Genomic DNA, 25,987 nt, shown 5'->3' with positions numbered 1-25,987 from the left:
TGGGCAGCACCCAGCTGGGTGATGAGGGTCCCCCGGGGGCTGGCTGGGTGCTGCAGGAGCAAAAGGCCATGGGTAGTGGGCCTGCTGGGCCCTGGTTGATGCTGGTGTGTCCGGGGACACCGGCAGTGAGCGGCTGTCGCGGAGATGCTGACGGAGGCTGCGACGTGGCAGTGATGCAGCAGCTGCTGCGGGCAGGAGAGGGCAGCAGCCTCGGCAGCACCGGCAGTTCTTTAGAGAAACTACGAGATGACAATGTGCAGAGGCCCTGGGAGCAGTGTACAGAGCTCCAGAGCAATGCACACAGCACTTGGAGTGGTGTACAGAGCTCCAGAGTGATGCACAGAGCGCTTGGAGTGGTGTACAGAGTTCCAGAGTGATCCACAGAGCCCTTGGAGCGGTGTACAGAGCTCCAGAGCGATGCACAGAGCCCTTGGAGCGGTGTACAGAGCTCCAGAGCGATGCACAGAGCCCTTGGGGTGGTGTACAGAGCTCCAGAGCAAAGCACAGAGCCCTTGGAGCGGTGTACAGAGCTCCAGAGCGATGCACAGAGCCCTTGGGGTGGTGTACAGAGCTCCAGAGCGATGCACAGAGCCCGTGGAACAGTGTACAGAGCCCCTGGAGCACTGTGCAGAGCCCCAGAGCAATGCAGAGCCCTTGGAGCAGTGGATGGAGCCCCTGGGGCAATGCAGAGCCCTTGGAGCTGTGCACAGAGCCCCCAGAACAAGGCACACAGCCCCAGAGCAATGCGTTGAGCCCCAGGCATCTGCAGGCAGCTCCATCTGGGTGAATCCCTGTCTGGCCCCTGGCAGGCGGCTGGAAAATAGGTCAGGCAGCTGCCTCAGAAATCTCTGTTCTCTCCTGGAGCTGCACAGGGGCACCAAGGCTGCTCTGTGTGGGACTGGGTCGCAGTCCCCCAGCCCCAGGAGCTCTGCAGTGCTGTGGGGGCTGTGGCTGCTGCCCCCTCCCTCCCTGGGTAAGGCTTTTTCTGGTGGTGACAGAGGGACGTGCGGCGCAGACCACGGGCCACGCTGCAGCCTCCCAAACCACAATCTCTTAATCCAATTGGTGCCTCTCCAAAGTAGCTCATTTCGGTATTTTTAAAATGCACTTGGTTTTACATTGCAGGCTGTCCGGAGTTGGGCAGGGCCAGAAGTGGAGAAACGAAAAAAAAAAAAGAGAAAAGAAAAAAAAAAAGAGAAATATGTATATTCAGCACTTGGAGAAGAAATAACTACAAGTGGCCCCAAGCAGGGAGGTGGGTGCAAGGCAGGGGCACCACAACCCCTTGGGAGCAGGGGATGTGCACACACACACACACAGAGGCACAGGCCACCTCTCCCCACGCTGTGCACCCAGCGATCCCACCCTGCAGCTGGAGGAGCCCGGGGACCACCCGGATCCCTGCCAGCAGCCAAGGGCCTCAGCAGCACCCCAAGAGCAGGAGGGTGGCCGAGGAGGGCCCCGAGCCAGCCCAGCCCGGGTGAGCACAGGGAGCCTCCCTCCTCCTTCCTGCCGGGGAAGCACACTCAGCCCGCGGCTGATGCAACCGCACAGCAATCGGGCAATGGGCCCGGCATGGGCAGGATGCTGCAGCCACAGCCAGCACCAGCACCCTCCATCCGCGGGGTGGCTGCAGCATCACCCCTACAGCGGCCCAGCCCTCCCTATCGACAGCAGCAGCCTCCCCTGGCTGCTCTCCCTTTCTCAGCCCTCGGCACAGCAGGGTCTCGCTGACACTCCCGGCGCGGTGGCACCAGCCAGGACGCCCCGGTGCCACCTCTGCACAGGCAGGAGGTGACGCAGCCACCCTGCCAGGGTGTCCCCGCACCCCGGGGCTACCTCTGGCTCCACATCTGCTTCGTAAGCGTCCCCGGGGCCGAGGGGACGTTTAGGAGACAGATGAGCCCGCGCCGCCTCCGCGAGGGGCCCCGCGGGCTCAGCGCGGGCGCTCTTCCGGCAGGACAGTGGATGGCAGGCACGCTGCGTCCCCCGGCCCCCCGTCCTCACTCACTCGAGGCCCCCGGCTTCTCCTCCGCCCTGGGGGGCTCCGCGGGGTGCAGTTTGCACTTGGAGGGGGAGTGGCGGACCGCGGAGCGGGACGGCCGGGCAAAGCACGAGGTGAGGGACTGGGAGCTGCAGTCACACGCCGTGTCCTGCAAAGATAGACAGGGCACAGCGGAGTTAGAGGGGTCAGGCACCCTGTCCCCCGCCACAGCGGGACACCCCGGGGGGCTCTGTGCCTCGTTACCTCGCTGGCTAGAGCCGAGATGAGGTCGGGGTCCCGCAGGGCTGCGTCCTTACTGCCCTGGCCAGGGGACGAGGGCTTGGGGTCCTCGCAGCTGCCCTGCTTGAGGACCTTCTTGTTCAAGACACGGGAGATGTTTTCGTGGTGGGTGGCAGGGCTGGGGTGCTCGGCTCTCTTGCTCTCCTCCCCAGTAGCCTCCTTCTTCTCCTGGGGGGCAGTGGGGCTCTGCGCCCGCCCGCAAACGTTCCTGAAGAACTCCTGCACGAGGCCGTACTTGGGTGCTTCGGGCTTGGCCCGGCTGCTCTCAGGGCAGCCCGGCTTCCAGATGGACTCGGTGCTGCCCGCGTGCTCCACCACGCTGAACAGGCTGGACAGGCCATCGTTGATGTTGCTGAGGACGGGGCTGTCGCGGGTGGTGGTGGAGCGGGCCCAGGCAGAGCCGTTCTGCTTGCTCTGGTGCAAGTTCCACAGGCTCCTGTCCTTGGAGGCGTCCAGCTTGGAGGAAGACCTCCTCTGGAGCTTCGGAGAGCCGTATTTTGGGGAGCAGCATGGCCGCTCGATCCTGGAGTGGACCTTATCCAGGGAGGAGGAGATCTGCTTGCTGCGCATGGACACGAGGGAGGAGCTGCGCGGGGACCAGCTCTTGCCGTGCATGCCGGCACCGCGGGGCAGGTCGGTCTGCAGGCCCACGCTCACCATCTGGATGGTCTGTGTGCCCACGTGGGCCAGCCCCACGGTCTGGCTGGAGGTGCTTTTCACCTTCCTCTCGAGCGAGCTGGAGCGGATGGCCTGGCGCACGCAGTTGGTGATCTCCTTCATGTCGTCGCTCATGTTGCCGGAGATCTCCAGGTCGTGTAGAGAGGGGGGGAAGCGTGACACCGGCGGCACCGCGCTCTCTCCCGTGCCACCATCCAGCAGCTCCTGCTGCTGCTTGGAGAAGTTGCACAGCCACTGGCTGTAGGTGCCCTCGGCGCTGGCCGACTCCTCCGGCTCCTTGGGCTTGGCCATGGTGAACAGGAATCCGGGCTCGATCATGATCTTGCCCTCCTTGTTGTGCACCAGCGGCGCCTCCAGCCGCCGCACCACCGGCGGGCTGTAGTAGATGCGGATCCCTGTCTTGTCGGGGGCCGTGTAGCTCCTCTGGATTTGTTTCTGAGCTGGGTCGTGCCCAGAGAGGCTGCTTGCCCGTGAGTAGTCCCAGGAGGAGATGCCCAGCTTCTCCTTGGCCAGGCTGTCGGGGACAGGTTGTTCGATATTCACATATGTACAGTTGGAGGGAGGGAGGCTGGCGCTGTCCCGGATCCCGTTGGGCAGCATCTGGGTGGTTGAGGATGACTTTTTGCACCGGGCATGGTCACCCAGCCCTGGCACGGTCTTTCCAGAGAGGTAGGGAGAACAGTCGAGCAAGCTTTCAAACTCTGACATGGAGGAAACAGACTTGGTCCTGTGGGAGGAGACAGGATAGGGATCAAAACAGGGCAGGGAAGGGGATTGGGGGATAGCTGAGACACTCTGTTCCCACCCCAATGGGACCTTCCTGGGCCCCCAGTCCTGCTTCTCACAGGGAGCCCTTTAGTTCCAGGACTACCCTGGAACAGGGCTGCATCTCCCCTGTGACTCTCAGGGATGTCAAGCCCTCTATGTTTCAGGGACTATGGAGGCACCAGCACACTCACCTTTTGAGGTTGGTTCCCTTGGCTTCTGCTTCAGAGATTGTCTCCTTGTCTGTGATTTTCTCATTGAGAGCCTAGGAGGGCACAGGAGAAAGCTCCAGGGTCAGCAAGCACAGGACCAGAGCACAGAGATGGGCTGGGGCTCGGGGGCTGCATCCTGCTCCCCTCCAGCACCACCAGCTTCCCCACACACCGAGGCACAGCAGTCCCAGGACTCCATGGGGCTTACTGCAACCACATCTATTTAAAATCAGCTTTTTCTAACCCCACAGAAGCTCCTGGGGGTTCAGCCATGCACTTCACTCTCTCATTTTCTGGTGTTCTCCCTTGAAGCCTCATTTGCTGTTTAAGGGGGTGTTAATTTGTGTTCATACATCCTCCAATCTAACCTTAGCACATATCTGGGCTCCAGGAGCATCCTGAGAGCACTCCACCCTCTTTTACCCACCTCTTTCCAGTTGCTGCCGTGCTTCTCCATTTCAGAGTGCTTCAATGCCCATGGATTGGATCCTTTCTGCAACTGGAGAATGCATTGATCACTCAACAGGTGCAACACGAGCCTCTCTGGGCAAGCAAAAGCACAAAACATTCTCGGGGCAAGCAGCAGAGGCTGGAGGACACGTGCAGGATGGGGGACACTATACCTGGTTGAGTTTGTTCTGCAGGTCCTTCGCTTGCTGCTCTGCCTGCTGCTGCTCCTCCTTGAAGCGAGCCAGCAGCTCCACCTTCTCCTGGTTCCAGTTCTTCTCGCTGATCTGCAGCTGCTTGGTGAGGTCCATGACAGCGCTGTAGGACTCGGCCAGGAGATGCTGGTGCTCCTCACGCTCCCTCTTCAGTGCCACCTTCCAGTCTGGCAGCGCACGCTCTGCGATCCCTTTGCCTGCCTTTGACTCCAGCTGTGGGGACACAGTAGTGGCTGTGAGGGACCCAGGGCTCCAGTGTGGTGCTGGACATCTCCAGCACACGGGCAGGGCTGCAGGCATCCCTCTTGCCAGTGCCAGTCCCATGCTGCCGGGCTGGGCAATAAGCATGTCCCCAAGGATGTGACACACACAACATGGCTTGCCCATGGCACGGCCAAGCCATGGCCAGCCGTGGCTTGCAGCCACATCATGCCAGCTGGCCAGCAGATGGTCACCCAGCAGGACATAGGCTGAATGTCCTGCCTGCCTGGCTGTGCTCCTGCCTGCAGGACATGGCTCCTGGAGAGGGGCACCATCACCTGAGCAGCCCCCAAGGATGCAGCACCAGTGGGGTGCTGCCACCATGGCTGCTCTGCTCGCTTTTGAGGAGGAGATAGTGGAACTGGGGACTCATGCTGTGCCAGGAGAAATCCTGCCTGGAAAGTGCTGGGGAGCAGAGCTGATGTGCAGCCATGGGCTGCTGCCAGCACAGCATGAGTGGAAACCTCTCAGCACTGGGAGGGCAGGGCTGAGGGACTGGTGGGACTCATCCTACAGGCAGGAGCTTCCCCCACTGCCCAGGCTGCCCTCTCTCCACCTCCTGCCTTCCCTGCAGCCGTGCATCCCTTCTGCAGCATCCACAGGGATCCTGCACTGTGGATGGGGTGGGGGAGAGGTGGGCTCTGATGCTGCTCTCAGCTGCCTGTCCTCAGGGGGGATGCTGAGCCCCTGTCGCATCCCACCCTCCCCAGACAGAGGAATAAAGAGCATCCTCTGCTGCTCCACAGGCAGATTTCCGTGCCAGCCCCGTTGCCATGGAAACTCTCCTGCCTGAGTGGCTGCTAATTAAGATTCCCACAGTGCCACCCTGCTCCCAGCCCAGCGCTTGGCACAGGGCACAGGCATGCCCCCAGCCCCCCAGCAGGCACAGGGGGGGCTCTGCCAGCCCACAGGGTGCCCAGGGCTCCCACCTGGGCGATGTGGCACTTGAGCTCAGCACGCTCCATCTCCCAGGCAGCCTTGGCCTTGGTGAACTGCTGCTGCAGCTCGCTGGCACCGCGCCGCTCCTCCCGCAGCTCCGTGCACAGCTCCTTCAGGGTTACCTTCATGTCTGCCAGAGTCTTGATGCACTCGTTGGGCTGCAGGAGAACAGGGGTGAGCACAGGCAGCATGAGGGGACCCAGCAGGGTGGGACTCTGTGGGAGCTGTCCTCTCTGCATCCCAGCCCTGCAGGCTGCTGCCAAGGTGAGGGACAGGGGAAGCCACCAGGGCAAGGGACCATCCTCACCCAGGCACACACCCCAAGAGGAGCCACCAGCCACAGCAGGGGCTGATCCTACCCTGGCCCACCCCCTGGGCTCATGGGGACCCTGCTCACCGTGTTGGGAGTCCAGGTGTCCCCAGCACACATCTTGTTGTCTGCCTGTTGCTGTGGGGCTAGCTCCTCCTCTTCCAGCAGCAGGTACAGCTCCTTCATGCTGTTCACCTGTGGGTAACACCATGGCTGGGGTGATATGGGGACCCACAGGCCCTGGCCAGGGATGGGGGACACCCAAACAGGCCTGGGCAGAGCAAACAGGCATGAGGGACACACCCAACAGTGTGGTCTCCCCTCCATGACAGCCCACTGTACCTCCAGAAAGTCCTCGCCTTCATTGTGCACCACCTTGCCCTGGCGCCAGCGCTTGAGGAACCACTTGAGCTTCATGAAGAGCAGGAGGAAGCTCTGCCTGAACTGCTGGGACTCCTGCACCAGCAGGTTCTTCTCCTGGCTCCAGAACTTCTGCTCCAGCCGCCTCTGCAGGTTGAGGCTCTGCAGCTCAAACTCCCGTCGCAGCAGTGCTTTCTGGTGGTCCTCCTTCAGCTGCGGAGAGACGAGTGGCTCCAGGACAGGCATTGGTGGCAGCCATGTGATGCTTCCCACCCAGGGTCTGGGCTGAGCCTGGTGCCAGCCCCATATCCCCATCCGGGGGAGCTTCACCACTCTGGGAGCATGCTGGGGACAGCAGGGCCATGGGGGAAGCCCTGCATGGGGGAAGCCCTTGCACATGGAGCAAGGAGGAGTGTGCTCAGCCTTGAAAATGGGATATGAGCCTGGTGCCAGCCCCATATCCCCATCTGGTGAAGCTGCACCACTCTGGAGCTTGCTGGGGACAGCAGGGCCATGGGGGGAAGCCCTGCATGGCTCCATGTGCAAGGAGTGTGCTCAGCCTTGAAAATGGGACATGCTGTGTGTGCTCCCAGTGACACCCAGGTCCCCAAGTGGGTCATAGGGCTGAGGCTAGAGGTGGCAGTGCCATGGGTTGAGGACAGCTGTCTCCCAAGGGCTGAGGCTGTTCCCTACTCACCTGGCAGATCTTCTGTGAGAAGTTATCCACCTCATCCTTCCTCAGCTGCCTCTCCTGTGAGAGCTGCTCCTGCAGCCCCCGCAGGCTCTCGTTGGCCTCGGACAGCACCAGCTGCAGCTCCTTCATCTGTAACAGCCCCAGAAGGGGATGGCAAAGCTGCCCTGCACTTCCCTTGTCCCCAGCCCCCCAAAGCCTGTCCCACAGCCCTGTGGCCGAGGGGACACGGCTCCCAGGCTGTGCCATACCTCGGTGGCGTAGGAGTCGCTCTCCTCAGCCCGGCAGGGTTTGTAGCTCCGGGCGTGGGCGGGGTCCGTGTCCTTGGCGTGGGGGATGCGGAAAGGGTCGGCGTCCCTAAAATCAGGCTGCTGCATGCGTGGGCAAGTTAATGAGAACAAACCAAAAGAGCGGGAAGGGAGAAAAAAAAACAAAACAGAAAACAAAACAATGGGTCTCCGAAACAGTAAAGAACTACAAGACAACAAAAAGGATGAGGAGGAGAAGGAGCTTCATCACCATGGCGGGAGACAATGCAGAAACCAAAAGGAAACACAGGATGAGGAGACACGTGGCCTGGATTGTTTGGGGAAAGGGGAAAAAAGAGAGAAAGAGGGAAAAAATGTGCAAACACCAGTTACGGTGCCATGCAGTGACTGGGGGAGACTGGGACCTCGGGCTGGGGGGACCACATGCAGAACAATAGGACTCTGAACAAGGGAGTGTGCTCCAGAAAGGGGCTTGTGCCTGCAGCCCCCACCACCACTGACACCCCTGGCACGAGCTGGGACCCCTGAGGACAGTGGGACAGCAGGGCATGAGCTGCTCTGCACTGCTCCAAAGGTGTTCTCCCCTGGATGCAGATTTGCCCTCAAGCCTTTGCTCTCCCAATTACCCTGCCTGGGTGTTTCTGGGGATGGAGGATTTCTGCAAGTGGGGTCCCTGCAATTTGGGTTGCTTTCGGAAGCTGCAGGCTGCTCTCCTCCCACCCAGCTCATCCCCAACAAGTAAAGAACTTCTGAAACACAATGTTGGGCTAACCTAGGGAGAGCAGCCAAAACATCAGTTCCTGCTGAGGTGGGATTGCACCTGAGAGCCCGTGGTCATGGGCAGGGCAGCCTTGGCACAACCAGCCTGTGCCAGGATGCCCACTGCCTCCTGCCCTGGGCACACTCTGTTGGAGCAGAGTCCTACCTTGTCCCCAGTGCCACTGGCATGCAGTGAGGTGTTAGTTTGGATTTTGCTCTGAAGAGGCAGGAGGGAGGTTACAGTGGGGATCAGGGTTTGCTCCGTCAAAGCAGGAGGAAACATGGTGGCAAATAAAGCGGCAGCTGCTGTGAGGGATGTGGGAAGAAGCCATACCTGGAAGTCAGAGGCATGCTCTTTGGTGACATCGTGGCTGCTGGGGCTGGAGAAGGGGAACGAGTCCGTGTGCTCCTTGAAGCCACCGGTGAGGTGGTCCACCTTCCTCACGAAGCAGCCCAGGTCCTGCTGGAGCACGCCCAGCCTCATCAGCAGCACGTTCATCAGCTTGGCATCGCTGGGGCTGTCACCACCGCTGCCCACCGCCTCGCCCAGCAGCACTCCCGCACACTCATTGTCCAAGCACGCCTTCAGCCCCGCGGTGAACCCGTTGGCATCCGAAATCAACACGTCGATAGCTTTGCTGACCAGCGTCGCCTGGTCCCGGATGCCCAGCAAGGTCTCCACGTCCTTGGGCTTGAGCAGTTTGGCAGGGCCATCGGGCACCTTCCCAGTGCCCAGCCCCCTGTCCTGCCCGTCGGGCTCACTGCTGCCCACACCGTCCCTCCAGCCGGCGGTGGGCACGCACTGCGCCGAGTCGCCGGCCTCGGCGTCGGTCTCCAGCATGGGCCGGGTGCTCTGGCAGGAGGCCAGGTCGCAGCGCTGCAGGTTGGAGAGCAGCACCCTGTTCTCGTACTGCAGCTTCTTCACCTTGCCGCTGAGCTCGCTGATCTGCACCTTGGCCGTGGCCAGCTCCTCCTGCGAGGGCTCGCTGACCACCGAGCAGCTGTCCTCCGACAGCGTCACGTCCAGCTCGTGCTCCGACTTGTACTTGCTCAGCTCGTTCAGGAGCAGCTTGTTCTGGTCCTCCAGCTCCAGCAGCGAGCGCCTCAGCAGCTCGGCCTCCTCCTCCACGAACTGCAGGTGCCGCCGCAGCTCGGCCACTGTGTCCCCCGCGTCCCCGGAGACGCCCGCCAGGAACCGCGCGTCCTGCCCCGGCAGCTCCCTGTCCCCCTGGCCCTTCATGTCGTCCATCTCCGCCCGCAGCCCGCGGTTCTCCACCTCCAGCTCCACTATCCTCCTGCTGAGGATGTTGGCTTCCTCCTCCACCAGCTTGAGGTGGACCTTCAGCTCGGCCTCGCGGGAATGGGGGGAGTCAGCCAGCTCCTCCACGGACAGGGAGCTGTCCAGGTCACCATAGAGGGACCTGTACTTCAGCAGCTCCTCCTTCATGCCGTCGTTCTCCTTGGCCAGCTTGGTCAGCTTCTTGCACATCAGGGCTGACTCCTCCTTGGCAAAATGCAGCTGGCACTTCAGGTCTGCGCTGTCCTCCTGGGGACCCAGAGGGGGTGGGTGTTAGAAAGATGCTCCCAGGAACCATGGTGATTCCCAGAGAGCCCTGGGGACATGCCACCTGTCGCAGACATCTTTTATGAAAAATCCTTTTCTTAGGATTTTTCCTCCTGAGAAGCTGAGATGCCTCAGGAACAAAATGTAAACAATGGTTACCTGCTGCTGTGGAATGCAACAGGTAAATCTTTGATTGGCCCATGTTGGATGTTTGTAATTAATGGCCAATCACAGTCAGCTGGCTCAGACAGAGAGCCGAGCCACAAACCTTTGTTATCATTCTTTGCTATTCTATTCTTAGCCAGCCTTCTGATGAAACCTTTTCTTCTATTCTTTTAGTATAGTTTTAATGTAATATATATCATAAAATAATAAATCAGCCTTCTGAAACATAGAATCAGATTCTCGTCTCTTCCCTCATCCAAGAAGCACTGTGAACACGGTCACAGCCACCCTCCCATGCCAGTCATCCCAGGGAAGCTGCTGGCTCTGCTCCTGGAGGAGGAAAAGCTTTGAGATCCATCCTGGAGACTTTCAGGGTGAGCCTGGAGATGGGACAGGATGGCCTGGATGAGGAGACCTTGGGGTCTTGCCCCAAGAAGGACACTGAGCCATCAGCAGGGATGTAAGGACCAATCCAGCCTGATCCACAACAGGGCAGAGGGGAAGGGAAAGATCTCAGGACTCCACAGGGTTATTAAGGCTTCCTCCCCAAAACTGCCACTGAAATGCTCTTGTCAGGGCTCTGCTTCTCTCACTCAGCCCCTACTCTCATCACAGGGCAAAGAAGCTGCTGAAAACCCCTCAAAGTCCCAATCCCCAGCCTTGCTGCCACCACCTTGCCAGGGCACTGAAACCCAGGCAAAGCCTCAGCACCAGCTCACCAGTCCCTTCCCAAGCCCCTCTGCTTCCCAGGACCGTTTCTCCATGTGTTCTTTTTTTATTCAGCAGTTAGGCTCTTGGCTGCCTGCCCAGCCAGACCGTTTCTCTGCTCTGGGAGCTTTTTGGATGGAGGACCAGGATTTCCTGACGTCCAGCTCGCAGCTTCCCGTGCCCTGGGGTCACCGGAGTGCTCTGAGCTGAGCTGTGGTCACTGCCAGGAGGGGACTGGCTGGGCAGTGCCCCTCACCTCGCTGCACCCACTGCAGCTGGGCAGTGCTGGAGATGCCCAAACCCTTTGGCTGGGTGGCTGCTGGCCCTGGTACCCCTCTGCCTGGCTGAACTTATCCCCTTTCCCCTTTCCTTGGCTGGAAAAAACAAGCTGCCCCCTTCTTTGGGTGCTCTGCACCCCCAGCCACACCCATGCTCACCCCAAACCCCACAGCAGTATTTACTCTGCTGATTTCCTGCACTGCTCATAACAAGGCCAGGGGTGATGCAAAGGGGGTTCCCATGAGCTTGGGGTGCCATTTATTCCCTAAATGTCCTGCAGTGACCACAGGAACCACCCTGCTGCACTTCCATGCTTGTGCACCGGGACACGACCTCACTAAGGCGCATTAAAGCTGTGCCCCTCTAATTAGGTGAGGAGATTAGGGGAGGGCTGCTGTGGGCAGGGCAGACATGACCTCAGTTCCTGTTTTCCCAGGGGGAATAAATAAAGCAGCACCACAGTGTGTCCCTCTATGGCATCAGCAAAGAGACACACACAGGTCCCCAAGACCACCTGGAGTGCTCCTGGGGTCTGGGGAGATCTCAGTGTTGAGTTTGTCCCCCCAGCTCCATTTTTGGGGAGTGCTGAAGCTCAGCCAGCACAGCCAGGCAGGAAAGGGGCCCAGGAAGCCACAGATGAGTCACAGCATCTGTGCCACAGGGCCACCAGCCACAGCTGAGCAGGGACAGGGAGCCCATGGGGGCCACATGCAGGGGCATCTGCACCCACCTGGGGAAACCCAGAGTTCCTGGAACACTGGTCCAAGCAGAATTGGGGCCACCCTGACCCCAGGATGAAGGGTCTTAGCTCCATGGGGAAGCAGAGGGGGCTGGGGTTGTTTCCTGCCCCAAGAGGAGGCAGATGAGGGGCTCAGCCTCAGGAAGGGGGTGATGGAGGAGCTCCCTCAGTTCAGGGCAGAGCTGGCTGTAAGTGCTCTCTGGGGAATTGAGGGGAAGGATGCTGGGGCCATCAGCCGGTCAGAAAGGGCTCTGAAGAATGGAGCTAAAGGGAGGTGATAAATAAGGACTGGAAGGGAAAGTCTTTGAGGGCCTGGGGGTCTCTGTCCTGTGGCTGCACAGAAGGGCCGGTGCCAAGAAGGACACAGGCCACCCAAACCCCCTGGGCTGCTCAGGGTTCCTGCAGGAGTGTCTTTCCATGGTCTGCCTCCGTGTCCCAGCTTTGGGGGAGCAGATCTGTTCCCCAAAATAAACCCTTCAGGTCTGTTGCCTTTGAAAGAGGATTTCTCCTCTTGCCTTTCTATCCCTGCAACAGCAGCTCTGCCTCTCCAAGCCCTGGTAACAGCATTAGTGAGTCACAGCAGCTCAGCTCAACAGCAAGTGACAGCTGAAATCCTGCTGCCACCGGCAAATCTCCTGAGAGGGCAGGAGTGCTGTGGCCTCCAGCCATCCCCACAGGGACCCTCTGCTCCCCCAGACCCTGTGAAGCTCCCAGGGCACCCTCAAGCACAGCTGGAGGGACACAGGCTGCAAGAGCCACAGGAGCAGGAGCAGCTTTGCAGTGTCAAAGCCAAACTCCTTCAGCTCCTTACACAGGGAAAGGGTTAAAGGCACTGCTGCTCCATTGATAAATGAGACAAGGGAGCGAGTGAGGACAAAGAGGATGGCCCAGCACATCAATCCCTCCCTTATGCAGGGGCTCTGGGAGGCAGGAAAGCTCTGCAAAGCCCTGCAAGGAGGGGATGGCACTGCCATGCCTGGATTTGCTCCAGGTCTGGGCTCAGTGTCCAGCTGGCACCATGAGCTGGGGGGCTGGGGGGTCACTGTGGCGTGCCCTGGGTGCTCAGGTGATACTCTGGGTGCTCAGGTGCTGGTACCTGCACTGATGGCTTCTTCTCAGTCTTGCCCAAGGAGCGAGAGCTCCGCTTCTTCAGGGAGTTCTGCAGGAAGAACAGGGAGTTATGATGGCTCTGCACCCCAGCAGTGACAGACAGACAGATTCAGTGTGCATGGACATTGGTGCTGACATTCCCAGGTACTCCTGGACCCCAGGAGAACACCCTAGCCCTGGTGTTCCCTTTGCTTTGAGGCAGCTGGACTGGCAAGCATCACATCATGAGGTTTGGCCAGAAATTCCCCCTGCAGGCAAAGGAGCAGTGAAAAAGCAGGAGTGAGCAGGAAATGAGCCATGGAGAGTGGAGAGGCTGAGTCACTGTCCCTGTCAGGGCTGGATGCAGCAGGGAATCCAGCCCCCAGGCCAAGGGACAGCTCTCAGGACATTCCAGTGTGGGAGCAGCAGATGATGACATTCGCCATCACCTCCCCGAGCAAGGGATGTGTGCTGCTCCCTCAGCAGCATGATGCTGACTCTGCTGTCAAGGTCACAAGGGGACACAAGGGACAATGTCCAGGCTAGTGAGGACAGCTGAGAGGTGGGGAAGGCAGGCAGAGCAATAAGGCAGAGCAAAAACATGGTAAAAATGGAGGTGCCCAGAGCAGAGCCAGTTATCTGGGGAAAGACCCTCAAGAACATGCACAGAGCCTCCCATGAGTGCTGGCTGATCCATGCAGCTGCCCTGGACCTCTTTCCAAGCGGGTGCTGAGGCCCCCAGCCAGAGAAAGCAGCTGTGAAATGTAAGCTGCTGCCTGTGCCAAGGTGCAGGGCTCCAGGCTTTCCTATTAAGGCCACGACCATGCCTGGAGCTGCTGGAGCTGCAGAGCCTCTCCCAGGGGCTGCTGGTGCCACATCACATCCCTCACCCACACCCTGCTGGGGACTGCAGCTGGCAAAGGGCAGCTCCAAGGAGCCCCAGGCACAGCACCCTGGGGCAGATGTGGCTGGCACTGCTCCACCCTGGGAGCAGCCTCGGGGTGCCCTCAAAGCCAAGCTGGGTGTGGCAGGCTTGGCATGGGCTACCCACATTGATCCCACTTTTTCTGACCCCTTTAGGAGACACAAGAGGGGAAAATGCCTGTGCCTCCGGGAATGATCCCCTAAAATTATCCAATTATGGGAGAAACCTCTTGGGAGGGAGGAATAATCAGCCCCAAGGGGTGAGTGCAGCCCTGCACAGTCCCTGGCTCTGGCTGCTAACAAGCTCTGCCAGGCTCTGTGCCCTGCAGCAGCAGGGAGGAGGAGGGCTTTTAGCTCACTTTGTCTCATGTTTGCCTAATTAGCACTCTGCAATCAGCCAGTAACCCCAACGCCCTTGCTAGCCTGGGGGTGTGCCATGCTGAGCTTGGGGACCATCTCTGAGCCAGCAGTATCCCCAGAGCTCAGGCGGCTGCAGGAGGGGCTGTGTCCCACCCCAGCCCCTTCAGCAGTGCCTGCCTCTCAGAGCTCCCCACAGAACCACTTTCCCTGCCTGTTTTCCTGAGCTCCAGCCCAGCTCCCACTGCTGCCATTTGTTATTCAGCCCAGCTCCCAGCTGCAGGGAAACCCATTTCACGGCTGTTAGCAGGGCTGTGCAAGGCACCAGAGTGGGGGATGCTGCTGAGTGTCACCAGCACGGCCATGGCTGACAGGGCATGGCTGCAGCTGGATCCTGCAGCCCCCCAGGAGCTGGGCTTTTAGCAGGGATGGCCCCAGAGATGCCGAGCTGCCTGTGCAGGAAGCACAGTGGGGAACTGAGAGCCTTCCCTTGGCTGTGCCTCCTCCTCCACGCTGCCCTGAGGCTCAGACAGAGCCATCCTGAGGCTCCCCGGGGACCAAAGGCATCCTGGGCAGTAGGGAAGTGGGTTACAAGGGCTCTGCAATGGATCTCAAGTCCATGCTGTCACCAGGATGCCTCTCCTGTCACCGAGGCTGACACAGATCCCAGCCACAAGCTGGTTCCAAACAGAGCATGACATGGAGTGCCCTGGACCTGGGCATGTGGGTACATTTGTGACTGCCCAGGGCACAGAGGGGATTGTGCACCCACCCAGCTCCACAGCAGCACTGGGACACTGCAGGATGCACTGCACAACCTGCAGGATGCAGCCAGCACCAGGCTCTCTGCCAGGGACAGGGACCCCACACATCATTTGGAGCTTTGCCCAGATGGAATTGGGCACGGCCCAGGGGGCTGGGCTGAGCAAGTGGCCAGGGACATATAAAGTGTCCCCAGAGCAGTGGGGAAGTCCCAGAGCCCCCCCTGGCTGGGGCAGAGCCAGCAGGGTGGGATGGAGCATGCCGAGGGCAGGTGCTGCTCGGGTTTCACAAGCATCTGTAGCACGGTTTGGGTTGCAGTGACTCAGGCAGGGCTGGGGGATCCCATGATGCAGGGCCAGGACACCTGCTATGAGCAGAGCCTTGGGGACACCTCCTGGTCCCACTCACCTCTCTGAGCTTGTCCATCTCGTTCTGCACCACCTGCTTGGCCAGCTCTGTCTCGATGAGCCGCTGGCGCAGCTCCTCGTTCTCCTCCTCCAGCCGGATCCTCTTCTTCTCCACCACCTCCAGCTCATTGTGGAGCCGCACAGAGACGTCCTTGGCCACCTGGGGACACAGCAGGGCTCTCCTCAGACTGGACACCATGTGCAGAGACTCCAGCTCCTGGGCACCCACAGCCCTCATGAGGAGATGACCAGGCAGTCACTGAGACCCTCAGGGGGAGATACTGGTCCTTGTGTCTGTCCCTGCTGTGACCGCTCTTGTTCCTTCACCAGCTGCAAGGCTGCCCTGCATCCCCGTCCCCTGGCCAAATCCTGCCTTCCCCAGCCCTAGCATGATGCTGGGAGACATTAATCACCTTTTTCCCACACCACAAAGCTGGAGAAGCCCCCAGCAGGCTGGAAGAGCTGGTAGGCAGCAGCAGAGCAGGCTGCCTGTCACTGCAGGCAGCAGCTGTGCTGGCCAGGAGAAAGAGGAGCTGCTGCATCACATTACAGAAAAAGCAGCAGCTGCCCCAGGGTGAAGAGTGCCTACATCCCTCCCAGAGCTCCTCCTCTCCAGGTCCCTGCACAGCAGCACTACCCAGCATAAAGGGAGCTTAGTAACACAAAACATTCACTCCTGCGTTTGCAGGACAGCAATACTTGTCCCAAATGCCACTGCTCTCCTGCACAGCCTGGGATGTCAGCACTGTGGAGGCAGCAGCAAGCCCTGCTGCAGGATCTCAGGCCATGGGGCTGGGCTCTGCTCCCCCGAGGATGGGCTGTGCTTTCTTTCCCAGAAAGGGAGAAGCTTGGAGGGGGTGTTTCTGGCAGCAGCCACCCAAGCTGGGGGGGAGCTGATGCTGATGGGTGGTTTGGGGAGGGGATTGGGGCCCCAGCAGGGATGGGCAGCGAGGAGGGTTCACAGCCCAGCACTTGTGGCACGTCTTGGCTCCAGGGCTGGCTGTTTTCTGCTCAAAAAACAAAGTCAGTCCTCGAGCTGTTGCACATCCACCCCGAGCTGTCTCCGAGTGCCACCGCACCCCCTCTTGGCAGCAGGCTCGCTGGTGAGAGCCCTCAGCAAACACTCACCAGGCTCCTGGAGGGCGAAGCAACATCACCCTGCAGAAATCCTCCTGTCCCTGCCGCAGCCCCACGTGCCACCATGCCTGGGGCTCTGCAAGGTTTTCCTGAAGGCCGAGAGAAGCAGCTCCCAAGCCTGCAGGGTCCTGGTCCCCACCCTCCATCCTGCAGTGGTGGCCCCATCACATCCCCACAGGAGCAGGACAGGGGAACTCAGCCCCAGGGCACAGGGCTGGGCTGGGCTCCAGCCTGCACAGGATGAGCCTCACATATTTCAGGCAGTTTCAGGCACATTCTCAGGCAGTGCTGGCCCTCTCCACCACCAGGACCCCCTCAGATCACCTGTGAGCTGAAAGCATTGCTCCCCACTTCCCACATCAAGACTGCTAGCAGGGAATTATAACACCTCCCACAAAACTGCACATCACAAACTGCACATCCTCACAGAGCTCCCTGCGCCCTGACATCCCCTGCCCACAACTCATCAAAACCCCCTTGGGGGGGGTGTCTGGGTGGGGAGGAGCCCTCCCAGGCTGACCTTGACGTCCTGCTCGAGGCTGTGGATGAGCTCTCCGTCCACCTGGCCGGTCTGTGCCACGCGCAGGCTGCGGCGCTCGGCCTTGCGCAGCCGGTACTGCAGGATGCGGCACGTCTTGCTGGCCTGGTCCAGCTGCTGCCTCAGCTCCTGCAGCTGGTACACGTCCTCCTCCATGTAGACATCCCGCATCTCCAGCATCTCGGCGCGCAGCTCCTCGATCTCATCCTGCAGGGAGATGGTGGGTTAGACCCTGCAGCTTGCTCTGCTTGCTTTTCGCCTGTAACACCTCACTATGGCTCTCCATCCTCCATGCATGCATGCATCCATGCGTCCGTCCATCCATCCATCCATCCATCATCCATCCATCATCCATCCTCTCCTCCATCCCTCTATCTATCCATTCATACTCCATTCATCATCCATCCATGGATCCATCATCCATCCATCCATGGATCCATCATCCCTCCATCATCCATCCATCCATCCATCCATCCATCCATCCATCCATCCATCCATCCCCCATCCATCCATCATCCATCCATCCATCCATCCATCACCATCCATCCATCCATCCATCCATGAGCCATTTTCACAGGTCTCCAAGTCCCTGGCCAAGCCCAATCCTTGCAGAGCAGGCTCAGAGCCAGCTGGATGTCGTCACCCAGGGGTGAGCCAGTCACATGGCGGGGAAGAGCCAACAAAAGCGCCTGAGAGCCTTTGTGGTAAAAGAAAGAGGAAGGTGGGGGAGGGAGAGGAGCTGCAGGAGCAGCTCAGGCAGCAGCCACAGGGAGAAAAAATTAGGTTATGTTTGGAAAAGATGTGTCAGGGAGGCAGGCGAGGGAAGGAGGAGACGGCAGGCGAGGACAGCTCTTAGGGGAGGCAATGTGGGGACATGAACCAGATGCCACCAGTGCTGGGGACCAGAGGCTGCCTTGGTGTTTTGCCACCAAGCAGCAGTCCTTGGGCTGGGTCCCTGTTCCACCTCTTCCCAGCCTCATCAGCTGTCCCAGTGAGCTCCTCCAGCACAGCAGAGCCTCTGGCACAGAGCAGTTGCATCAGTGCCACAGCAGGGCCAAGGGTGACATCCTGCTGGCACCAACACTGGCCCAGAGCCTCCTCTGGGGATGTGGCACATGACTGCTGTGGGGTTCCCAGTGCCACCTCCTGACCCAGAACAGGACTGTGGTCATGGGGATGCTCAAGGACTGTCCCATGGTCCCTGGGGACTGACCAAGCTCTGTCCATGTCACCATGAACATGGTGCCAGCCCAAATCCCCCAGGCAAACACTCCACCCACCACACCAGCTGTCCTCCTCGACCAGACCCAGTGGGACCAGGGATCCCTCCTGGGAGGGATCAAGCATCTGCTGTCCACCAAAACCCCTGCCACTAAAGACTCCTGACACTGCCAATGCCACTGCCACTGCCACTTGAGAGTGGCTCACACTGCCACTCTGCACCGTGGCACGCTCAGGGAGGGAACAAAAGGATGTGGCACAGGATTGGGGATGCTCAGCCCTGATTCCCCCTGGGCAGAGGGGACAGGGGACTGTCCCCTCATTGCTGTGACAGTGCCCTAAGCCCGAGATGGCAGCTCTGTGCTGGCTCTGCCAGGCGCTGGCACAGTGGCTGCCACACTCGCCCTGCCTGACAAAGCCCCAGCTGCAAGAACTGCCCGAAAGGAGCAGCCAAGCCTGGGGAAAGGGCCTGCAGCTGCAGGGACGAGTCACAGTCGCTCACTGTTGGCTTTAAACACTTTGTAACAAAGAAAGAACCTCAATTAGACAATCCCGGATTATCTCCTGGCCTGGGAGCCCGGTGGCACCACGGCCACCAGGGTCCTGCCACCCTCTGCTGCTCTGCTTCCACTCAGGGGGTCCTGAGAACAGATCTGCCTCTGTTCTGTCCCAGAACACAAACAGCCCCGAGGCTCTGAGATGAGCACAGGGGGTCCTAGGGACAGACAGGCTGTTCAGGGACAGACAGAGACTGTCCTGTGAAGGGGCATCACTGCAGAGAAAACCTCCTGGACATGTCAGGTGTGAAACCCCCCAGGAACAAACCACATGTTCCTGCAAGGGCTGGGATGCACCATGGGGTGACAAACTCCATGGGAATCCCCCACCAGCACTGCCACCTCCCCACCCTGGCAGGGCCACAGCAAAACCCCCATAAAGCAAACCAGGAGAGCTGATTTGTGGCATGCATTCCTTGCAGAGCTTTTGTAAATAAAAAGGCATTATGGATTGCAGGTGAGCAGGGCACACTGCAGTGGGTGAGGAAAACCCTTCCTTTCACCACCAAGGAATCGTGGCTGGAATACAACTGCAATCCTCCTTCAGTGCTCACCATTCCAGCTCTCACTTGCCATGTGGCTTTCCCAGGCAGCAGCTGAGCAGGGCAGGGAGCAGGGACCTTGGAAAAAACCCAACCACATCTTGCATTTGCTGGAAGAAAGCCTGGCCTTGCCCTGCTAAGAGCTCCTGCTTGTTTATGCTCTGGGTTGTAGCAACCGTTATTTTAGGGGGAGGCTGAGTCCAGCCTGGGCAAAGCCTGGAAATGCAGCCAGGGAGTGGGGCTGGGGGGATCTGCAGCACAGCAGGGCCTGTCTTTGCTCCAGCTGCAGGAATTCACCCACATCCATAACCTGATAAATCCTCTGAGTGCATGCAGCAGGCATCCACAGCCTGCCCCAGTTTGCCCCACGGAGGTAAAGCATGCTGCTAAGCCACAGTAAAGGGATTAGGATTGGAGAGTGGAAAAATGCCAGGGAGAGAGCTTGGAGGACAGAGCTGATCTGCTAAGGCAGCACATGGGGGTGCACTGGGGTCCCCTCACAGCTTCAGGGGTCTGTGACGGCCACAGAGCCTCACCCTTTGCACATTTTCTGGAATTGATGCCCAACCCAGCAAAAAATCCGTTTGGATTAAGGTGAGAGCAGAAGGAGGAGAGGGGAGGGACCCCACAGAAACATCCCAAATTCAGGGGTGGCATTGAGCACTCTAAGTGATGTTAAATGAAGTGTGACATGGTGACAGGTGGGCAACTCTGAGGAGGAGATAAATGACTTCTCTCCACCACAAATACCCCTGGGGACTGCCCTGCTGCTCCATCACCCTGTAAACAACAGAATGCCCATCCCTACGGGAGTCACAGCCTCCCAGCACCCATGGGCTGCTCCCCTGCTTGTCCTCCAGGATCACCCAGCACGGCACCCTGCTCACCCCATCTCTGCAGCAGCAAAGATTTCACAGGGTTTTCAAATTCAAAGATATTTTTTTTTTACACCAGAAATCTCCTGTCTCGGAAAGAATGCTGGGAAGCTGCAGTCCAGAGAGACTCATTTGAATGTCCCAGGGATTGTTGTAGAAGCAAACAGCCCATTTCGTGGCTGCAGGAGCCAGGTTATGCTCAGTGGAGGAGCTCAAGAGGCAACCTACCTTCATCCTCCTCTGCACAAACCTCAGAGACACTGTCTCTCCCTGGGGAGATTATTAAGGAAGCTAAGGAGCGGAAAGGTGGGATGCAAAGTGCCTGTTTGCAGCTCAGGGAAAAGAAACCATGCATTTTTAGAGAAAGAACAGACAACAGCTGTGTCCACACATGCATTGAAGGACATCAGCTCTTTCAGGCAGGGCTGAGCTTTGGGGTGATGACCCTGAGCAGTGACAGGGCAGGAGAGGGACCAGTGGAGATGGCAGAGCACACCTCAGAGTGCAGACCACACCAGAAGCAGAATTAAACCCTCAGATCTCCTACCCAAGGGGAGTTACACGCTGGCTTTGGCTCCTGCAAGAATGCAGCAAGCTCTGAGCAGAGCAGGGGGCACACGCTGAGTAACCCAGCAGGACCTGCTATCTCCAAGGAGCAGAAAACAGCAAGGGACACACAACAGTCTCATGCAGCTCACACATGGCTGGCTGTGCCTGGCTGATTGTGGCAACCTTGGCAGGCAGGGCTGAGCTTTAGGGTGATAACCCTGGGCAGGAGAAGGACCAGTGGAGATGGCAGAGCACATCTCAAGAGTGCAGACCAGACCCCTTACAGGTTGCAGAAGCAGAAATAAACCCTCAGATCTCCTACCCAAGGGGAGTTACACGGTGACTTTGGCTCCTGCAAAATGCAGCAAGCTCTGAGCAGAGAGGAGGCACACACTGAGCAACCCAGCAGGATCTGCTATCTCCAAGGAGCAGAAAACAGCAAGGGACACAAAACAGGCTCATGCATCTCACCCACAGCTGGCTGTGGTAACCTTGGCAGGCACAACCAAGCAGCAGCAGCCTGCCCATGGAGGATGGACAGCATTTTGGGGGGTACACCCTGCAGTTTCCCCCCACAAAGCTCAGCAGAGGAGGAGGAAGGGTGGGAGCAGGCTGGCTGTGAGGCAGAGGAGCCTTTGTGCAGAGCTGGCTGTGCTGGCAGGGCTGTGTCTGCGGCTGGCCCCGTGCAAAGATGGGGATTACAGTGCAGGAGAGCAACAAGCACGGCTCCCTCCCAGATTACAGCACAAAAGCAGCAGCTTTCAATTAACTCTGAGCAGGCAGCCCGGCAGGCAGCACAGGGAATTATGCCTGAATTTGCTAGGGGGGAAAAAAAAAAAGAAAAACCAGAGGGGATTTATAAAGGAAACTGCCCAGGGTGCTCAGGTATGGGAGATGCAAGGGGAATGCAGGAAATGCAGCACACCACAAGCCCATGGCAGGGTGCAGTGGGTGAAAGGATGGGCAAGGCACACCCATGTCACACACAGGGGTTTCTCTGGGTGCATTAACAGCAGCTCTGACAGCAAACACTGGCCATCCATGCTATGCTGGAGCTCAGTGCAACAGCCTGTGTGTTCATCTCTGCCCCTGGCTGGCATGGCAGCTCCCCCTTGGTAATGAGAGTGAGGGAAAAAATCAACATTTCTCAGCTTTACACCTGCCCCCATAAATTCCCAGGCAAACAGCTGGGGGCTCTCTGCAGCCCATCCCATGTTGTGCAGCATCCAGAAAGGCAAGAGGCTGCAAAAGCCCTTCCAGGGTGGCTGCTCGACAGAGAGCTCTGCTCCCCAGGTGGCTACTGGGGCTCCCAGGCAGGGCAGGGACTCAGTGCCAACCAGGCTGCCCAGACACAGCCCCCCAATATACCCCTGTGGGGGCTCTCAGAGAGCCCTGGCTGGTGGCATGACCACCTTGGGGGAAACAAGGCACCCAGCCACATTAAATGTCTCTCCACAGAGCTGGGCAATGCATGTGAGCCCCAGGGGATGTGGGATGACTCAGGGAGGGAGCAGGAGGGGGACAGCAGCAGGAAAGGGCACTCAGCTCCCAGGGTTACAGGCTCTTGCCTAAACCCCTTCCTTTGCAGAGGAGAGGGAGAGGCTTTGCAGGCATCCCCTCCCCTTGCTCCAAACCCTCCCGTGCCCACTCTTTGTCTGCCTGTCCCTCTGCAGCTGCTGCCGTATCACATCTCACATTTTCCAGCCTGCTGAGCAGGGCTGGGAGCTGCTCTCCATCACACAGCTCAGCAACAGCGAGCTGGGGCAAGGACACCGAGCCACCTCCTCCCTCCCTCCCCAGGCTGCCTCTGAAAACAGCCCTTTTTGGGGAAACACTCAGAATAACCCCTCCAGGGGGGTCACAGCAGGTGCAGAGAGCTGAGAGCAGGGGCAAGAGGAGATCCCAGCACAGCCAGAGCAGGAGGATGAAAGCAGAGCCTTGCACAAATGTGGGGTGCAAAGAGAAACGGGTGAAATGTGCCTAAACAAGTGGGTTTTATATGGCAGCTGAGGGAGGATGGGACGTGAGCTGGCACTGCTGGAGCTCTGCTGGGAAGCTCCCAAGCCCAGCGTGCATCACACGGGTGTAGTAGCACCACACACGTCTGGCTCGTGCCACCACGTCACCAAAGCCCTCCCTTCCCACCCCCAAAAATCCTCATCTCGCTCCAAATACGCACTGGTGCTGATGAATACGTGACGAAAATATTCATCTGCAGCTTTTTGGAAAATAAGTCACCTGGGATAAGTCTGATTCATCCACACCCGAGATGGGCAGTGCCAATCCCTCCAGTTAGGGCTTTATTTTTGTTTTAAATCCTGAAATGCCCGAATTTTTAGCACAGATGGCACAAGCCAGCACTCTGCTGCAGCCCAGCCCAGTTTCCTGCTCCTTGCTGGAGAAACCAGGCAAATCTTCCAACAGTTTTTGGAGCATGAGAGGTGCGTGCTCTGGGCTTCTGCCCAGCTGGAGCCAGGGCAGCACCCCAGCCACCTCCTGCTCCAGAGTCAGCAGAAGTGAGCTACAACATGGAAACATGGCTATAAGCAGGATGCACATGTCCTGGCAAAGAAGGGATGATGCCAGCATCCCCATGGCCATTCCTGGTGCGTGCCTCCAGCAGCTCTGCCCTCTCCCACTGTCCCTGGCCAGGGGGTTTCAGCTGCCAGCCCTCAGGACAGGTAAATCACTCACTCCCTGCTGGCCTGCAGCTTGCCAGGAAGGAGATCACGTGGCAATGGAGGAAGCAGGAATGGCAGCACTCGTTCTTGGAAGCCCAGGGGCCTCATCTGTATTTTTCCAGCCCCCAGTAAATCAAAGCCTTTAAGCTGTTGCTGCTAATTTTGGCAGGAGTTGGGACAGCAGTCGTGCACTGCGGCTTTGCTGATGGACAAAGGGCCTGATTGAGCATCTTCCAGTGCATCACACAGTGCCCACCTCGGGGCTGGCATGCTGACACTTCCACAAACTTGGGCAGCAGCAGAGGAGAGCTGGCCTGACTTGCAGCCTGCAGCACCCAAAGAGCAGCTGGGGAGCCCTGGTACCCAGCCCTGAGCTTGCCAGCAGCTGACTGCCCCAACAGCTCAGCCACAGCTCCACCACGAAGGAGAGCAGAGGGCACCAAATCCCTGCAGCCACCCCAGGACGTGGCACCTGGTGGGTGCTGGTGCCCACCAGGCTGGTGTGTGATGATGGCTCAGTGCCCCTGTCCCCTCACAGCACGTCTGCCCCTGTGAACCAGGCAGACCTGGAAAATGGCCCCAGGGAGCACAGGAACCAATGGGAAGAAGAGAGCTGGAAAATGTCCCCAGGGTCTGGCAGCAGCAGCAGGGGGAGCAGCAGGGAGCCATGCCCAACTGCCAGGCCATGCCCAGCTGCACAGGGTCGGGTTATGCCACACTGTGTCCCAGGCTGAGCACATCCATGCCGTGCTGAGCTGTGCCAGCCCAGACTGTGCCAAGCCTTGCCATGCCAAGCTGGGTCCATGCTAGGCTTGGTCGTGCTGCACCCAGTGTGCTGTGCCAGGGCAAGCCATGCCCAGCTGGGTCACACCTGGCTAAGCTGGCCCACGTTGTGCCAAAGGCTGCCCTGTGCCAAGCCGTGCCATGGAACACTGAGCTGAGCAGTGCCACACCACGCTGGACCATGCCCAGCTGGACCATGCTGTGCCAAGCTGAGCTCTGCTCTAAGTTCAGCATGGCCATGCCAGGCTTAGACAAGCCAGGCCCTACATCCAGTCATGCTAGGCTGTGCCAAGTCAAGCTCAGGCACAGCGTGGCAGGCCAGCATTCCCTGGTTGTGCCACGCTCAGGGATGCCATGCTGGGCTGAGCCGTGCCAGGCTGAGCTGAGCTGTGCCCAGCCATGCCCTGGGATGCTGAACTGGGCCAGGCTGGACCTGAGGATGCTGTGCCACATGGAGCTACACCTTGGGATGCAGTGCCATGCCACGTCATGCCATTGCCAGGGATGCTCTGTCATGCTGAGCCATGCTGTGCCATGCCATGCCGTGCTGTGCCATGTCATTACCACTGCCAGGGAAGCTGTGCCGCGCACAGGGATGCCACGCTGTGATAACCACGGATGCTCTATTGTGCTCAGGGATGCTGCACCATGCTGAGCCCTGCCCTGGGATTCCACCCTGTGCCACGCTGAGGCCAGGGATGCTGCACCATGCTGAGCCATGCCCTCAGATGCCCGGCAAAGCTCTGGGGACCTTAAACCACGCTATAGCCAGGGGATGCTCACCCTGACTGACCCGTGCCCTGGGATGCCATGCTGTACCACTAATGCCCAGGGATACCGTGCCACACCGAGCCGTGCCAGGGATGCCACTGCACACCGAGCTGTGCCACGGATGCCACGCCGAGCCGTGCCAGGGATATGACTGCACACAGAGACGTGGCAGGGATGCCACACCGAGCTGTGACAGGGATGCCACCCCGAGCCGTGCCCACCTTGAGATAGTCGTTCTCGGAGCGCAAGTCCTCCAACTCGCGGAGCAGCCCGTCGGTGCCGGCGTCCAGCATCTCCTCGGTGAGGTCGGAGAAGGCGAGCGAGGTGCTGAGCTGCAGGCGGCTGCTGGCCACGGAGGCGGCCGAGGGCTCCTCGGGCAGCGGCGACGCCTCTCCGGCCGAGGGCGGCGGCGGCGGGGCGCTGCCCGGGGACTCGCCATCGCTGCCGCTCAGCCCCAGCTCCAGCGACAGCAGCTTCGCCTCCTCCGAGGCGCTGCAGTCCGACACCTCCGAGCTGCTGTCGGTCAGCCCCGAGCCCGGCCCGGGCGCGGCGGGCACCGAGCGGGGTCCCGAGCCGCTCCTCCTGGCCGCGGGGGCCGCCGTGTCGGCTCCGTGCCGCCGGCCCTTGGGCCGCACCGCGCCGCGCCCCGCCGGCCCCTTGCCGCCGGCCCGGGCCCCCGGCGGGCCCCGCTTGTCGGCTCGCCCGTCCTTGCTGCCGCCCGGGCGCCGCGGGTGCGGGTGCGGGTGCGCGCCGCTCGCCGCCAGCCGCGGGGCCGCGCCCGGGTGTCCCCCGCCGCCGCCGCGCCGGCTCTTGGCCAGCGACCAGCCCGGCACCTCCTTGGGGCGGGCGGGCGACGGCGCCCGCTGCGGCTTCTTCTTCCTCTCGGGGAGCGGCGGCGGCGGCGGCGGCGGCGGCGCGGGGGGACCCGGCTGTGCTGCCGGCGCGGCCTCCATGTCCCGCTGCGCTGCGCTGGGCTCGGCCCCGGCTGCGGCTGCGGCCCCGGCCCGGCCCCGGCCCCGGCTCCGCCCGCCGCCGCCGGGCGGGGACGAGCGCGGGCGGCGAACAAAAGGCGGCGGAGGGAGTGTGGGGGGAGGCGGGGGGCGGCCGTGCTGGCGGCAACAGCGACCCCTCCGCCCGCCCGGAGCCGCA

The 25,987-nt window shown here is 60.0% G+C and overlaps 1 protein-coding gene across 2 annotated transcripts; it reads right to left on the bottom strand.

Annotated features, from left to right (window-relative positions):
• Window positions 1–809: 809 nt before the first annotated feature.
• Window positions 810–25,331, bottom strand: SOGA1 (suppressor of glucose, autophagy associated 1). Of its 2 annotated transcripts, none has more exons than XM_054274910.1 (16): window positions 25,060–25,331; window positions 16,842–17,066; window positions 15,186–15,344; window positions 12,742–12,804; window positions 8,525–9,736; window positions 7,414–7,533; window positions 7,169–7,294; window positions 6,454–6,684; window positions 6,199–6,306; window positions 5,792–5,959; window positions 4,563–4,814; window positions 4,367–4,438; window positions 3,922–3,992; window positions 2,249–3,689; window positions 2,012–2,153; window positions 810–1,126 (listed from the first exon to the last, which is right to left on the bottom strand). In XM_054274910.1, exons 1-16 carry the CDS (start codon window positions 25,129–25,131, stop codon window positions 1,098–1,100), a joined length of 4,491 nt encoding a protein of 1,496 aa, XP_054130885.1. In that variant the 5' UTR covers window positions 25,132–25,331; the 3' UTR covers window positions 810–1,097. The 2 variants fall into 2 exon arrangements, with proteins under 2 accessions (XP_054130885.1, XP_054130884.1); XM_054274909.1 differs by having other exon boundaries at window positions 7,414–7,530; window positions 25,060–25,191.
• Between the last annotated feature and the right edge of the window lie 656 nt (window positions 25,332–25,987).

The sequence above is a fragment of the Melozone crissalis genome, unplaced genomic scaffold, assembly GCF_028551555.1.
Source record: "Melozone crissalis strain CALT ecotype California unplaced genomic scaffold, PUWL_Pcris_2 ptg000017l_1, whole genome shotgun sequence".
NCBI lineage: Eukaryota > Metazoa > Chordata > Aves > Passeriformes > Passerellidae > Melozone > Melozone crissalis.
Note: the sequence above shows the minus strand (reverse complement) of the source record. Positions and strands in the feature narration are given on the sequence as shown.